The following is a 16389-nucleotide window of genomic DNA, read 5'->3' on the forward strand; positions in this document are numbered from 1 at the left end:
TCAGAAGGTCCTCATGCTAACTGCCATTGGCCTCAATTCACTCTGCTCGTCTCCCAGCACTGCATTTCCTACCTGCAGTGTCATTCTGTTCTTCACTAGCAGTCCAATCTTGAGGTCCATGAGATTGAGGTCATTTTCAAGCTGTTGATTAGATCGGATCAAGGTCACAGCTTCCTCACACAGTTTCATTAGCTCCAGCTCCTCCTGAAAATCTGGGTCCGATCGAGCAAGTGAACCAATTTCCCAACCACAGCCGTAGGTGGGTTTTCAGCATTAACTAAAAACAAGAGACAAAACAGCAGAGGACAGGAAACAAATTAATGCATGTGTTACCTCTGTGCAGACAGCATGTCAAGCAGCAGCCAGTCCAGGATCAAATTAACACCAATGGGCTTGAATAACTCCTGACAGCATCCGGAACTTCTGGCATGGAATAAATCACGACAGAAGTCAACGCTATAGGATGAAGTCAGTATCAGCTTAGGGGAGTCCACCTTGCTGAACTTACCCCAAAGATCAGCGCTCCTATTTCCCAGCAGCAAAAGTACTACCGTGAACCAACTTTGCACAGAATCACAGAATGTCAGGAATTGGAAGGGACCTCCAAAGATCACCTCGTCCAATCCCCCTGCTGGGGCAGGATCACCTAGATTAGGGCACACAGGAACATGTCCAGGTAGCTGCTGAATGTCTCCACAGGAGATCCCACAACCTCTTTGGGCAGCCCATCCCAGTGTTCTGTTACCCTTGCCGTGAAGAAGTTGTTCCTCTTATTTATGTGGGACCCCCTATGCTCCAGCTTGCACACATTGCCCCTTGTCCTATCACTGGATGTCACTGAGAAGAGCTTGCCTTCATCCTCCTCACGCTCACTATTCACACATTTATAAACATCAACGAGGTCACCCCTCAGTCTCCTCCAAGCTAAAGAGACCCAGCTTTCTCAGCCTTTCCTCACAGGGAGATGCTCCACTCATCAGGGCAGAGGAGAGGGGAAAGAGCACCTCTCCACCTCCTGTCCGTACTCTTTCTCATACACCCCACGATGCCCTCTTGGCCACGAGAGCACAGTGCTGGCTCATGCTCCTCCTACCGCCCACCAGGATCCCCTGATCCCTTTCTCCTACGCTGCTCTCCAAGAGCTCAGCCCCCAACCTATACTGGTACTCAGGTTGCTCTTGCCCAGATGCAAGACTCCACACCTGCCCTTGTTCTTTCTCATTCCGTTTCTCCCCACCCAACTCTCCAGGTCTCGCTGGAAGGCAGCACAGCCTTTTGCTGTGTCAGCCACTCTGCCCAGTTTTGTGTCATCAGCAAACTTGCTGACAGCACATTCCACTCCCTCAGTCAGAGGGAATTTTTCCTTCAGACACCTACCTACCTACCTATCTACTCTTTGCACCACTTCACCCCAACTGATTTTCATAGCTCTCTTCCTGTTGCAGATCTCACTAACAGTATTTTTCTGCAAATAGAGATTCAAAGCATATTAGCTTTATTCTTTTGGCCACACTTACTGAGGGTTTTGTAGTCTTCTCCTGCTTTGTTTCCTCGGATAAAAGCTTGAGTTTTTATAACGTCATTTATCTAGAATGAAAAAAAAACCCACTTAAGTGGAAAAGCCACTTAAACTTGTTAAGGGCAGAGTAAAAAAAAAAAAGTGTCAGATACTGAATTCATTTCACAATCTCTTACGTTGTCTCTGAAATATTGCAGGTGATCTCTGTAACGCCTTCTGCCTTGATACATCCTGGCCAGTGACTGAATCTACAGGAAAGAATCCCAAAGCAGGTCAGATAAAAGTCTTCTCCACAAATATTGCTACCAAAAATGTTGAAGAAAAAAAAAAAAAAAAAAAAAAAAAAAAACCATAGCATTTGCTACCTTCACTTCTTGGTCCTTGTGTGCTCGTCAGTAATCCGAACGGATTTGATATGCCTTCCTCTGTTTATAGCCACGCCACTGGGACTGAAAACACACACAAGAAAAAAGGCGACTTTTCAAAGTGAAGAGCAGTAATTTACTATTCGATGCTTCTTTCTGCTGCTCAGTTTCCACTTCCCTTTGGCTGAATAAAATGTAACAGAGACATGCTCATCTTACAAGACATGCCGTAAGAGATATGCAGTGCAGCCTTAACTATTTCTTCCACCACCAGCTGTCGTTGTGAGGGACTTAGCAGCACCCCCAACAAGGACAAAACACAGCTAGAGAACAAATGACTAAAACTAAACAACCAAAAGCACCATCCATTGCACAATTCTCAAGGCCATCTTCAATTCTCCAAACCCACGGACTAATGGGAAGAGGGAGAGAAGTAATTTATACATAGTGATTCCCAGGGAGAAGATAATGAAGATAATTGTGCATGGCAACTGCTTGACTTGAACAAAACGAGTCAGTAAGCGTGCGTGTGGAGAGCAACTGACAAGTACAAGCTTCAAACAGAATTAGGGGATTTCATACCTGCATGCAAGTGATGGCTGGAACTTGCTTCTTCAAAAACCTCATTCTGGAGTTGAATTCCTGACAGACAAGACAGCCTCGACAACGTGCCTGAAGCTTCACCAGCAGGTTCTCTTTGGCCAGCCACAACTGCTCTCGCTCGTATGCTGCCGTGACTCCAGATACAGTGCTCTAGATTAGTGTTATGGTAGGAAGAAGAGCCAGGAAGAGAAAAGGGAGATGCAAAAATGACATGTTACACAGCGGCTTCTGTATTCTGCTCAAGAGAAACTTACAAGTTGCTTTTCGGTGAGCAGCAACACCACCGTCTTGTTCTGGTGATCAAGGTGTGCACATTCTCCACAATAGGACAAAGAGGTGCTGACGTGCAAAGTAGACAACGAACAGGGAAATAAGATACAAAGCTTGCTAACATCACTACTGAGGTGAAACATTACATCTCAAAGTTGCAATAAGGCCTGAAATAGGGGCAACTTCAACTTCAGAGGAAAAGAGCACGTACTTTACCTGCATCTCCTCCCGTGACAGCTGTGTGTCATTCTGCACAAATTCTGTCGGCTCATCCCATCCTCCCTCTCTGGTCCTCACGTTATGATAATGATGACAGCCTCCTCTCACCCAGTGTTTCACCCGTTCACTGCCACTGCCTCCTGAAAGCAGAAATGCTGCTATGTTGAAAGCAAACACCTATCTATCTTCCTCACATACAAATGCTACAAGAAGGAAATGCATGGAGAGGGCCCTTCCTCCAAGCAATAGAAGGAACGCCGCAGATTCCAATGAACCACCGCAAGAACTACCTAAGCACAATATATTCTACAAGTGGGGAATATTTCACTGCTACCTTTTTCATTTCCTTCCTACCTTTTTTTTCTTTCCGTTAACAAAGACTTCAGTTTACAAGGCAGCCTCAATTTCCTATAACATGAGATTCTAACAAGATACCCAGAACGCAAGACTGCTCCTCACATTGCTCCCCCTCTGCTTTCCATTCTACTGGCAATCATCTTGAATTTACTGCACTAGCAGGTAGCTATTGGGGTTCACCTGTGGCCACTTTTCTCCTTTCGACTTCTGCCAACTCTCGCTGGTATGTCTCTGCACACTCTGCAGCGACTCCGTACAGCCCCACATCTGGTGAGCACAAGGCACTCAGGGTAGGGCTGGTATCTCCGTGACCGACTGCTTCATTCACGGCCAGAATGCCTAAGGAAACTTCAACAACAGGAGAGGGCAGGTTACCTGCGCAGTCAGGAGCTCAGTGGCTCACAACAAACTTCAGAGAGCAAGGCACTGTGCCAGTGTACACAAATACCTTCCTGTATTTATGCATAAAAATACTGATTAAAAAAAGACAACTTGGTGTACAACAATCTTTTCAGTACAGTGTGCATCTGTGTATGGCACAGTGTCTGACAGCGCTTTTTTTTGTGCTCTTAGTCCTACCATGGTGCTGATTTATCAACAGTACTTCTCTACAACCTTTTCTCCATTCACTCAGCTGTACTCTGACAACAGCTGTAGTCCAGGCAGCTTCTTCTTGCAGAGCCCTGCTACAGCAGACAACTGACTCAAAAAGCACCTTTCCAGTGACTGCACCGTTCCTAGCAAGAATAGCAACCTGAACACAGAACAGGTTATCAACAAGAACAAGATGAGGAAAGAGCTAACCCAGGGCTACTCCAGAACTCTGTTGCAAACACAGTACAAAATCAACCACAGGTATCTCACCGAAGCAGTAAACACGAGATACAGTCATTTTCAGCACTGAGCAAATGTCTGTTCGCACACACAGAGGTAGAAGGGTATCTGAAGATCTTATTCAGGCTCAAAGAAACAGACTTTAATCCTGCTTTTGACCAAATGTTCTTGGGCACAGTCCACCTGCCAACTGCACTGATTTGTGTTGTTATCTGCACTTAGTGCAAAAAAAAAAAAAAAAGAAAGTACTTTGAGAATTACTTCATAGAATTCAGGCAACAGTACAACACAAATGAAAGCTAAGATGCACCACAACTGTGCACATGAACATCCTCTATTGGGTTGACTACCCAACCACAGACAGACACAGTGATCTTGCTAATGTCAAACACTTGGACAGAGATTCAATAGGTATCTCTGCCTAGGATGTAACACAGTCACAAGCACAACTGAAATGACATATCCTTCCAAAAAGATTTAAAGAATTGAAGTTTAAAGGCTGTGACATTCATTCTGGAAAGAAAAAACTTCTACACCTACCTGAAGCAAACACTTGTATTTTAATTTCCTTTGCATGTGTACATTTCTTGCTTGAGCCAAGGCACAGCTGTTTCATCCTGAGTGTCCTAAAGAGAATATGATGAGGAAAGCATTCGCAGCATGAGGAAAAGAGCGTCACTGGTTGTGCAAAACAAAACCACCACCTCTGAGCAATTGCAGTTTCAAGGGATACAGGAAGCACTTCAGTATCTTTCTAATCAATTTCAACACAAGGCCATAATGGACATTTGTTACTAGCAGAAGCAACTACAGCATTACCAGGCCAAAACTCATCTCAGGACAAGGAACTCCCACCAAGAGTTCCAGCAGTGGTATCACTCCAACAAACATCAAGGCATCCCAACGCCAAGCAATCTGCACTGCTCAGTCCTAAAGCTGTATCTGCCAATAGGACGTGCCTTTCCAAGGAGCCCAAAAAAGAAAATCACAGAACAATTTAAGATGGAAAGGGACCTCTGAGCTCAGCTGGTACAAACCCCTTGCTCCAGCAGGGACACCGAGAGCACATTATCCAGGACAGACCAGATCCAGATGGCTTCTGAACAACTCCAAAGAAAAGACTCCAGTCCCTCTCTGGTCGACCTCCGCTACTGCTCAGTTACCTCCACTGCAAAGTGCTGCCTGACGTTTAGATGGAACCTCTCGAACCCCAGTTTGTACTCAATGCCTCTTGTCCTCAACTGCATCCTCACTTCCAGCTTTCACATACACTGAAGAGATTCCCTCCAAGCCCTCTCATCTCTAGACTAAAGAGTCTCCTCCCCCTCAGCTTTCCTCTCTGGAGAGCTGTTCCAGTCCCTCAGGCACCTCAGTGGCCCTACGCTGGCCTATCTCCAGTACACTCATGTCTGCTGTCTGGGGGGGCAGGGCAGAACTGGACACAGTACACGAGCAGCCTCACCAGTGCCAAGTGCAAGGATCACCTCTCTGCTGAAGCCTTCCAGGCAGCACGAGCACACTGCCCACTCACAGCCACCTGGCTGTCTGCCTACCAGCACTCCTAGCACTTTTCCTGAAAAGCTTTGTTCTGCTGAGGTGGACACAAACAGAGACTAACAGGAGTCCTTTCCCAGTACCAGGCTGCAAGGAGTTGTTCAGGGAAACTTCATGAAGTGGAAATGCACATACAGGAGCAGCAACCAAAAACTGAGGGGGAACTAACACAACAGCAGGCTGCTCTTGTCCCGTCCACAAAGCTTTGCAGATTTCTGTACCAGCAAATCAAAAAGCACTGCATGTACTGGGGGTAAATACAAATGTACAACAGTAAAAGCATCTCTCAAGTCTCTCTATTAACAGACCATTTGCTGTGGAGTACTGATCACACCGTATCTTATGTTTTGGCTGAAGAAACTCATTAAATAATGTTACACGCAGAAATTGTCCAAGAGACAAGTGTTTAGCAAACCCCAAAATACACATAATGAACAATAGTCCAGCAGCTGCCAAGCACAGCTCCTCCACCCCCACTGTTGCTTCCTGGGGGTTACTATGGAAGGAGATCTGAAGAAGCAACGGCCATCCCTCCAACAACCCCTGATGTGCAAACAGGACACAGGAAACATTGACTTCTGACACGGATTAATAATCCCCCTGCACAAAGAGCCACTATATTCCAGCATGAAGAGTTCTGTGGCAGGACTGACAATTGACATTTCCTTACATACCCTCCACATTACCACTGCTTTGGATTGAAACCTACATCCCTTTAACAAGTCTTATCGGAATGTCCAAGGAGTCCCATGACTGCTTCAGCAATGTAGAAATTCCTGTTGGGAAGGGTGGCAGACTTAGAAGAACAAACTCTTGCACTGCCATCTCTACCAGCACAGTCATCAATCCCAGGACTGTCAAAGCCGTCTGATCTTTCCCGTGCATTTACTGTCACAGTCCCCCAGCAGGGACACGCGCTGTCACACACTGCAGGGTTAACACTTCTCTCACTGCTCATCACGTGAGAAATCGCATCATACGCCAGATCCCCTGCCTTGTGCTGAACTGCAATCCCTCTCAGTCCCAAGCTACACAAGTCACCAGCTAGTAAGCACGTTGACTCAGGACACAACTGTTCTACCCACAGTGCTGGTCTGTACCACGATCTCACCATCGCTGAAATTGCTGCCACGTTGCAGGGAGGAGCCCCACATTGAACATATGCCTCAGTGAGGTAATTTCACGTCAACTGAAGTCACCAATCCAGCCTGGCAGAAGCTTACGTGCACACCAAGAACAACTCCTTATTTCATTCTCACTCAGTAGGAGGAAATGCTTCAGCACAAAATGGGTTCCTGAGGAACAAGAACCCTTTCAGGGCCTCTGAGGAAGCTGCTCAGTGATCTTCATCACCAGCGCAGTTTTCGGACACTGCCATCGTGAAGGTTTACACTTAGTCAAAAAAAACAAAGCAAACAAACATACTAAAAAACACCCATGTTGAACACAGTATCATCTCAGTCTCTATGCTAAAATCCCTGCTGGAATTAGAACAATGAGCTCCACAACTGAAAAGATAGTACAAAAAGAAATTAAACACGCGTAGGCAACTGAAAGGAAGCACATCTGCTACTTCTGTGTAAGCATAAGGAAATAAAATAGCATCCCACTCATCTGTTAAAAAAAAAAAATCAGTAGCATGTACACCACAGAATCACAGGGTTGGAAGGGACCTCAAGGATCACGAATCTCCAACCCCCTGCCCGAGGCAGGGCAACCAAACACCACCCATACAGTGTTTCATCTTCCTTCCTAAGCCAGTAAGGTGAGATCATTCTTCCTCTCTCCATTTTCACCTGTACATACAGACCAGTTACACAAAGAGGCAACTCCATCTAAGTCAGGAGAAGTCCTGGGCTACCACAACAGACAACCACCATGCACAAAATGCATAGCATCTGCAGCGTCACCTAGCGAGTGATAGGCATTCATACACATCTTGCTAGAAGCATATATTTTGTTTTCTGTTTTCCCCTCCTTCTGAACAAATTCATCACCTAACAAGTTTTTTTTCCTATTTCTCAAACCTCATTTTTGCTTGATGTAACTACACCTATGGATACATTTAACAAATAGCACTAAAAAATGGAGACTGAACGAGACTTGCATTTGGAAATTCACAGCTATTAGGATAAACACTGCCTTCTTATAAAAACAAATGACACTGAACACATCTCCTCATATCTCCAAAAAGAAGGTACGTCTGCCACTCTGGACGTACAATTAGCTAGAGCAATCCATCTCCAGCAGTTCATATCTTGAAGCCCATCTCTGTAGTTCACCAAGATTCACGTGTTATGCCTGCATCTCTCTTTCCTTCATACAGACAGATCCAAACTGGCCAGGTAACATCAGCTGATAGCATGCAGCGTTCACCCTTTCATTTCCAGATCTGTTTCCCAGCTTTTCTCCCAACGTCAGGAATGCCCTCAGTACACAGATGCAAAGGCTTCTTGAGAGGTACTTTTAACTACACCCACCTGTGCTTTCTCTCTCTTAGCCCGAAGCAGTGTGCCCTGATAATGCTGACCTACCTGTGGGGTTACACCCTCCAGTTTTGCTGCAGGAATCTGTATAAGGCTTGCAGAGCTTTTCTGGTGTCTCCTTCATCCAGCGCCTCGCTGATAAGCCCAACAGCCAAAACTCCTACAGAGAAAGGGATAGAAGAACAAATACAAGATCCAATCCTTATCCAATCCTTTACCATCATCACAAAACTGTGCTTTGGAAGAAAAGTGCTGTTAGTGCTAAACCAAATACCCGCTGAGAATAGCAACATCTTAATAGCAATCATTTTCTACTAGCAAAGAAAGCAAGACCACTTCTCCACCTTCAAGAAGCCACACACTTTTGGACACAGTAATAAATAAAGGAAAAAGGAGAAAAAAGATCCCTCGGGGAGACCACATGAATGGACACATGAATGAGTTCTTCAACACGTAGCTCAAATCCACTAGAAGGGAATTATCAAAACCTCAATGGCCAGGGCTAGTAAGTTACAAGCTTGCAAGAATCCTTCAGAATCAAGCTCTTCACACCAAGCTATAGCTTTGCACAGAACGCCATTCAGAAATACACTGCCTTCACTTCTGAAATACCAGCATTTATTGGATGCATGTACTAGGAGCTGTATTACAACAGATAACAGTGGGTGCTGCCAGGGACAGCGAGGACTACAGCTCAACTAACTGAAAACAGACATAAATAGATAGCTTGCAGTTAGCTAAATGTGAACAAAGCCTGAGTCACACATGCCAAACCTACAGCAAATCACAAAGTCATCTGGCTTGGAATGGACACCCAGAGATCGTGTGATGCAACGTATATTGAATATTCAATTATTGCTTGCTGAAAGAAGCAGCAGTTCAAATCACAGTTGGAGAGTTTACAACAAAGATCTTTCAGAAGAAAGCGAGGAGCTCAGAGTGGATACAACTTGGGTTAAAACACCCAAAGACTGCAGCTTTTTCTTCTGCACGCAGTAGGAGAATCACAGTGTGGAACGTTTTATGGCAGGCACTGCATTTGGACAGAGCAAAGATTAAGGAACAATACACGCTAGGGACACCACAGGAACCAGGATTGCTAAGAAGACCGTACGACTGCTGTAAAAAAGCACCATGTCAAGGACCATTTAACTAACTATGCTTTCTTTAATGACAAGGTCACCTCTGTATTTCACCTAGAAAAGCCCGTTGAGGGCTTTTTGGATTTCAGTCAACTTTTCAGCACCGTTTCTCACAGAATCCTGGACAAAACATCCAACATACGACTAGACAACAATACAATGCAGTGGGTGAATGAGTGGCTGAAGGGTCAGGCCCAAAAAGCCACAGTAAACGAGGTCACATCGCTCTGGCAGTCAGTCACTCCGGGGGTTCCCCAGGGCTCTATTTTAGGGCCAGCTTTCTTGAATGCTTTCATAAAGACTTGGATGTAGGACTAGAAGGTGTTACGAGCAAGCTGACTGACAACACTAAACTGCGAGGAACTGCTGAGTCTGTGGAGGGTGAAGAGGCCTTGCATAGAGATCCTGAGAAATTAGAGAGCTGAGCAATCACCAACTGCAAGAAATTGAGTACGAGCAAGTGACAGATTCTGCACCTGGGAAAGGGCAACCCTGGCTATACACACAGACTAAGGGGGGAGATGCTGGAGAGCAGCCACGATGAAAGAGATTGGAGGGTCCTGGTTGACAGTAAGTTGAATACGAGTCAACAGTGCTCCCACGTAGCCAGGAGGGCCAACGGTATTCTGCAGTGCATCAAGCACAGCACTACTAGCAGGTCAAGAGAAGGGGACTGTCCCACCCTACTCTGCATTGTTGTGGCCTCATCCTGAGTACGGTGTACAGTTTGGGTCACCCCAGTAGGAAAAGGACATAAAACTATTAGAAAGTGTCCAAAGGATGGCTACAAAGATGGCGTAGGGTCCAGAGGGGAACACATACGAAGAGCAGCTGAAGTCCTCAGTCCAGAGAAGAGACTGAGCAGAGACTTCGTGGTGCTCTACAGCTTCCCGACCAGGGGGAGCAGAGGGGCAGGCACTGATCGCTCCCTGGCCAACAACAACAGAAGCCAAGGGAACAGCCTGGAGATGTGACAGGGGAGATCTGAGTTGGATTTCTGTTTCCAGTGGTCCCGCACTGGAACTGCCTCCCCCAGGGCAGCGGTCACAGCAATGAGCTTGCCAGAGCTCAAGAAGCATTTGGACAATGCTCTCAGACAGACGGTCTGATTTTTAGGCGGTCCAGAGCCGAGCCAGGACTTGGACTCCATGATCCTCGTGAGTCCCTCCCAACTTGGGATGCCCCGTGATTCCACAAAACTTGTTACCTACACCAGTGCACAGAGGCCTACTTCAAGAACAGTATGAAGATCTACAGAAAGCCTTCCTTTCACACGTTATTCAAAGTTACAGCTGGTAGTGGACCAAGACTACCATGAGAATTCTTTCTGTCCTGCACTCTGTTTTTTAAACGCACACCATTCCACTTTTTCTGTGAAGCGGGGCCATTGAATTGTTTTCTAACCGTGGATTTCAAGAATGCGGTGAAACGTATTCATGTCATTCTGAATTGTCCTTATTCTTCCACATCAATTGTCATCACCTCTAAATGATGTCTAGCAAAAATCAGCTCTGTGTACATTTTACATATTCACATACCTACTTCTGTTCTCAGTCGTATGCCATCAAACTGGCTTCCCATATACACTTCTATTTATCTCTCACACTAAGAGAGATTGCAGGCAGGACTCCACTGTTTTTACACAGAAGCATACAGTAAGAAAGCAAACAACAACTCAGTATTGTCCAATTTATGCTTTTTCTCTATTTCTTTCTTGACAGAAAACTTGAAATTCAAAATTGGAAACGTGTCCAAGTAGTAGCAATGAGCTGCAGAGAACACTTAACAAAATCCACTCCAAATGTCAGGCCATTCTTCCTCTTCCCTCATTCGGTAGTGCTAGATTTTTTCTGTTCTTACTGTTCTCTACTCTACTGTATTAGTGATTTCACAGCCTAACACACACAAATACCTAATGGTAGGCCTTCTATTAAAACATCTAACATTAACTATTGCTTGCTTCCATGACTGCTAGCGCGCCAGATCTTTCATCTGAAGTTTCCACATCACCAATAACTAGATGAAATGTGTTTCAGTTGAACTGTTGGGCAGTTCGTGTAGAGAATCACAGATCCACCAAAATCACAGGGGTTGGAAGGCACCTCTGGAGATCATGTAGACCAAACCCCGCACTATAAGCAGGCTCACTAACGTAGGTTGCACAGGAAAGCACCCAGGTGTGTTCGGAGTATCTTTGCACAGTGATGTCTAGGCCGTAACAGCATGTTTTGTCTCAGCACCACTTGCATTTCCCTCTCAGTATTATCTTAGCCCAGAGAATGCCTTCCTTTTTTCTGCCCTTCATCTGACAACTCCCCGTCACCTGGGCAGACTACGGTACAGACTGCTTGCTTCCTCCTACAGTGTGCACATACACAGTATGCACACCTTTAGGCATGCTGCTCTCCCCATGAGTGCTGGGGGAAAGTAGGAAAAGAAAGACCTTGCTTACAAAAACACACACACTACGGTTGACACTACTCCATCTCATGAAGAACAAAGGAAAACACACATAGCAACTTTTGACTCAGGAAAGGGCACAGAGGACAAGCAGTCATTATCCTTGATTAATTAGCCAACAGGGGCAGAAAAAGACTACTCCGTGAAACAACAATATGTTACAGCTCCTCATTAGAAAGCATTCTTGACTTTGAAACCAAGTTTCAGGACAGTAGAAGGGTACATGTGGCTATGGCTTCAGGACTTCCTCAGACACTAGATAAGAAGTATCCATGCACAGGGGCACACAAGAAACTGAACATAGTTGCACTGGAACAGGTTGCCCAAGGAGGCTGTGGATGCCCCATCCCTGGAGGCACTCGAGGCCACGCTGGATGTGGCTCTGGGCAGCTTGGTCCGGTGGCTGGCAACCTGCACACAGCAGGGGGGCTGAAACTAGACGATCACTACGGTCCTGTTCAACCCAGGCCATTCTATGATTCTATGAAACACTAACAGGTGAAAGAATTCAAAAGGTTCCTACCAAAACTATGCCATACAACGTCAACTGATGTCATTATAAAATTCTCTGCCTTTTATGGTTGATGGTTTGGGTTCTCTGTTGTCTCTATGGTTTCAGGGGTTACAGGAGTGTTACAAGAAACGAGGAGCTGGACTACATGAACTTCCAGGCTTCTGCTGTGATGCCTCACAAATACAAGGCTGCAAAACTAGTGCTTTGGTGCACGCATGCACATGGCGTGCACTTGTTTGGCTCACGTGATCAGAGGAACTGAAGCCACACAGGAAGCCCGTGTCTATTTGGAGATCCAGGAAGCAAGGCAGTCAAGATTCCAGGCTCTGACATCACGTTTAAGCCTCTCTAGGTGATAGCCTTTTCAGGGCAACTCAGCTCCACAAGAAGCAGTGGCAAAAGGCAACTATCTCAGGCTATATGAATCCAGCAACAAGATTGTTCATTGGCATGCACCTACTTTTAGCACACCTTATGATCTAGGATCAGTCTAGCACTAATCAAGCAAAACTTACTTTCATGTTCTTCATGCACAGCTAAGTGCACACCATCCACACGGGACTGGATATCATTCCACGTGATAAACTCATTTTCTTCTGCACGCATCTGAGCCTTCAGCTTCATCACATCATCCACACATCTGTCTAAGAACAAAAATCAAAACCAGCAAGTATCACGTCATGAAAAACTGGCCAGGGAACACACAAGACAGCAATGAGAACTAAACACAAAATGGAAGAAGTAACACAAGGGTTAAAACTGACATACACGAAAGAAAGAAGGAATAGGAAAAAGACAAAAGACCGTGAGCAAGGTGGTCAGCTCCAGTGCAAAGCAATCAAGAAAAGCACTGAAACACCACATGACACTTTCAGACAAAAAACACAGGGCAGGAGCTGGCCTGGTGCAATTGAGAACCTCGAAGGGCCACAACATAGCTTTGTTGTGAAACCTTGATAAAGGTCTGAGAGACGGCACTCAGAGCAGATTAGTAAGAAACGGGGAAGGCAAAGACAAGGTGCAAGAACCGAGAGAGAATAAATTAATATTGGAGTAAGCAGTGATAGAACCTGAAGTGTAAGGGGAAGAAAAGAAAACCGAACCTCTTGGGAATGTAAGCAATATCAAAGACGGACAGGAACCTTCAAAACACTCACCTCTGACAGTTCTCATCCTCAGTGTTTGTCAGCCCTGGGACAGCATTGCTCAGTTGTCTCCATACTGCACTCACATCCCCTGAACCCAAAGCCCTGATCATCACAGCCACAGAAGAGAGCATCTCTACAGCAACAGATAATTCTGCATGGCTGAGGTTACCCTGCATACAAAGGGGAATACAGATCAATTACACTTGCTCTGCAAAACTACTGCTAGAGCACCAAGAGATTCAAACAGAATCTCACAGTGCCGAGTAGCTCAAGACTTCAAGATGAAGCATCCCGTCAGAACAGACTAAGCATCAAGGCAGTTCTACCAACACTCAAGACAGGCACGTTTAGTGAAACAGACAAGGCAGATTTGGTGATCCATATCAATTCACAGACATCAGAAGGCATCACTGACATCATGGCTTTGTTGCTGCAAGGCGGCCAGCTCCTTGGGATAAAGATCGGCAGCAAATGCATAAACCTCTGCTAGCTGGGCCTCTGGCTTCATCATTTCTGCCACAGTCTTCTCTGCATCACCCATTCTAATTGCTGCATTAGTTCTGCTCGCTGCTGCCAGCCCCAGCAGTTTGAAGAAGCAGCACATCAAAGAGGCAGCATGACAACAACGGAGGCAGACAGTTGGGCTCCCAGTCATGCAAGCACTTGTGCTGCATTCAATAGTAAGAACCTAACCTAAAAAAAACAACTTCATTCCCTTATAGGTTTTCCAATCAGTTATTTACCCAACTAGTCCTGCATTACTGTAAACAACCAGACTACACAAGGCCCTCTTTAAAGTAAGACTCATCTTTAAACCAGTTTACCTGTTGTCTGATTATCAGAGGACTGTCTCACCAACTTCTGCCAAGAAGAAGCCTCAAAACTGTCCATGTTTTCCATCGGTAGTTCATCACAACTTTTCCTTCCAGTATCTATGACTGGTCGGGGCAGTACCAGGCATTCTACAGTGTTCTCTACACCCTACAGTGCTTGCACTTGAACACAGCACCAATGGGAAAATAAACATCAAGCAGCACGGAGAACCAGGAAGGCACTTGGAAGGCAACCTCCTAGTTCCTACACCTGCACCATCTCCCTCTTGTCATTTCAACCACCTGTAACCAGATCCCTATCAGCTTTCTTTTCATGTGTTCTAAATCGAACTAATTGCTATTGTACAGCCAGAATTAAACACTGAAAGCTTCTGGAACTTTCTCCACAAGAGAGTTTTGCATGGTGTCAGAAGCACCTGAGTAAAAAAAATCCAGCCACTGTGATCTACGTTTTATTTGCTATCTGATACCTAGAAACAGCCATGACAAAACAAGCTGAAAGTTCCATAGCTCAAATCAAGTAAGCCTTATGTCAGTAGTCAACAGGTCAGCTAGTTTTAACACCTCACGGAGCAACCCAGATTTCTGTCACAGTCCATGGAACAAAATTTAACACAAACTGCCTAGGAAAAGAATTATTGAAGGCAGACACAAGTCCCATGCTGCTCCGCATTTCATCTCATCTGCTGTTATCTCAAGCAGTATTTTGAAGAGCTCGACAGAAGACAGAGCCAGCTGTCAGGATTCTTTTCCATGTTCCAGTAGCCTCAAACTACTTGAAGAACATCCACGACAGTCTGACATAGCCCTGCTATAACCTCATGTGAACACCAACACTGCGCTTTCCCATCCTGCTGATCACACCCCACAGCAACAACAACATCAGCTCATTCAGTGCAAATAGCTCAGCAAAGGGAATCAACAAACAGAAGAAAACAGCCTTTCCTTCAGGCACTTCAATTAGTCACAGTAATGCAATCAAGTCACAGCATGTTACACCCATTACGGACAGGTGCATCCACCACAGTGCCCAAGACCTGGTTTGCTGAAACTGGACACATTTTTCTAGGGTCTGAAGGCACACGATCCCTTACATCTCTGCTTGGGTGCACCCTTTCAAAAAGTAATGCACTGCAGACATACAGTACAAGTAACGACTTCACAATTTCACTTGCAGTCTCCTTTACTTTAGACTCCTCTTTTCCACAACTCAGCAAATCATCTACATACTGAAACAGCTTCACCTCCTCTTCAACCTGAAACTTCTCCAAAACTTTCTCCAGCATTTCGTTAGTTAAAACAAAAATAAAATATAAAATATATAACGTATATAAAATAAAACATAATAACACAATAGATAATATCTATCATAATATAAACACATAAAATACAATAAATTAGGCGATTCTATGAACCCCTGGGGTAAAGCAATCCACCTCTCTTGCTATTTTTGTCGCAGTTTTGGATCCTCTCGTACAACGGCAAAAAGATCTCGAGTGTCTGAGTCTAAAACGCAGGTCCCAAAAGCATCTTTGAGGTCTGTTACACTGAACCATTTGTGTCTGTGTGGGATTTGACTCATTACATTACAGGGCTTAGGAAGCAGGGGGTGTCACTTAAGAACCATTTCATTAATTTCTCTTGGATCTTGTACCAGTCAATAGGTGCCACCTGCTTTCTGTGAAGGCTGTTTTCAATTATGTTGAAACCATTCTCCCTGTTTCCCTTTTCCAGTGCTGCACATGAGGCCTCAAAGGAGCTGAGTCGATGGGGACAATCACCTCCCTCTCCCTGCTGGTCACCCCTTTTGCAATGCAGCCCAGAACAGAGGCTTCATTTCTTATACAAATCCACATACCCACGCCTACAGTCCCCCCACAATGCACTACAGCTTCATATTCCTTCCTCCCTACAGCTCCCCACAGCCCCCAATAGTCCCCTATGACCCTATGGCCCACCACAGCCCCCTATCTCCCTATACACCACCCTTAGAGCCCCGTATCTGACTCTCACCCCCAACAGCTCCCCATAACCCCTACATCCCCTCACAGGCGCCTACAGCCTCACATCTCGCTATATCCCTCC

General features: G+C 45.4%; 2 protein-coding genes across 2 annotated transcripts in view; both read right to left on the bottom strand.

The window, feature by feature from the left end:
* The window catches only part of LOC128077339 (ras GTPase-activating-like protein IQGAP1), a 98233-nt gene extending 93883 nt beyond the window's left edge, over positions 1-4350 (bottom strand). Inside the window, 9 exon segments of the mRNA XM_052676451.1 lie at positions 73-277; positions 509-646; positions 1518-1587; positions 1696-1767; positions 1885-1968; positions 2467-2637; positions 2974-3116; positions 3514-3681; positions 4198-4350. Of these exon segments, the coding sequence (XP_052532411.1) occupies positions 189-277; positions 509-646; positions 1518-1587; positions 1696-1767; positions 1885-1968; positions 2467-2637; positions 2974-3116; positions 3514-3681; positions 4198-4225 (963 nt within the window). The 5' untranslated portion in view covers positions 4226-4350 and the 3' untranslated portion in view covers positions 73-188.
* LOC128077344 (ras GTPase-activating-like protein IQGAP1) overlaps positions 1-16389 on the bottom strand; it is a 30601-nt gene that overhangs the window by 9594 nt on the left and 4618 nt on the right. The window lies entirely within an intron of this gene.

The sequence above is a fragment of the Tympanuchus pallidicinctus genome, unplaced genomic scaffold (genome assembly GCF_026119805.1).
Source record: "Tympanuchus pallidicinctus isolate F22 unplaced genomic scaffold, pur_lepc_1.0 scaffold15, whole genome shotgun sequence".
Taxonomy (NCBI): domain Eukaryota; kingdom Metazoa; phylum Chordata; class Aves; order Galliformes; family Phasianidae; genus Tympanuchus; species Tympanuchus pallidicinctus.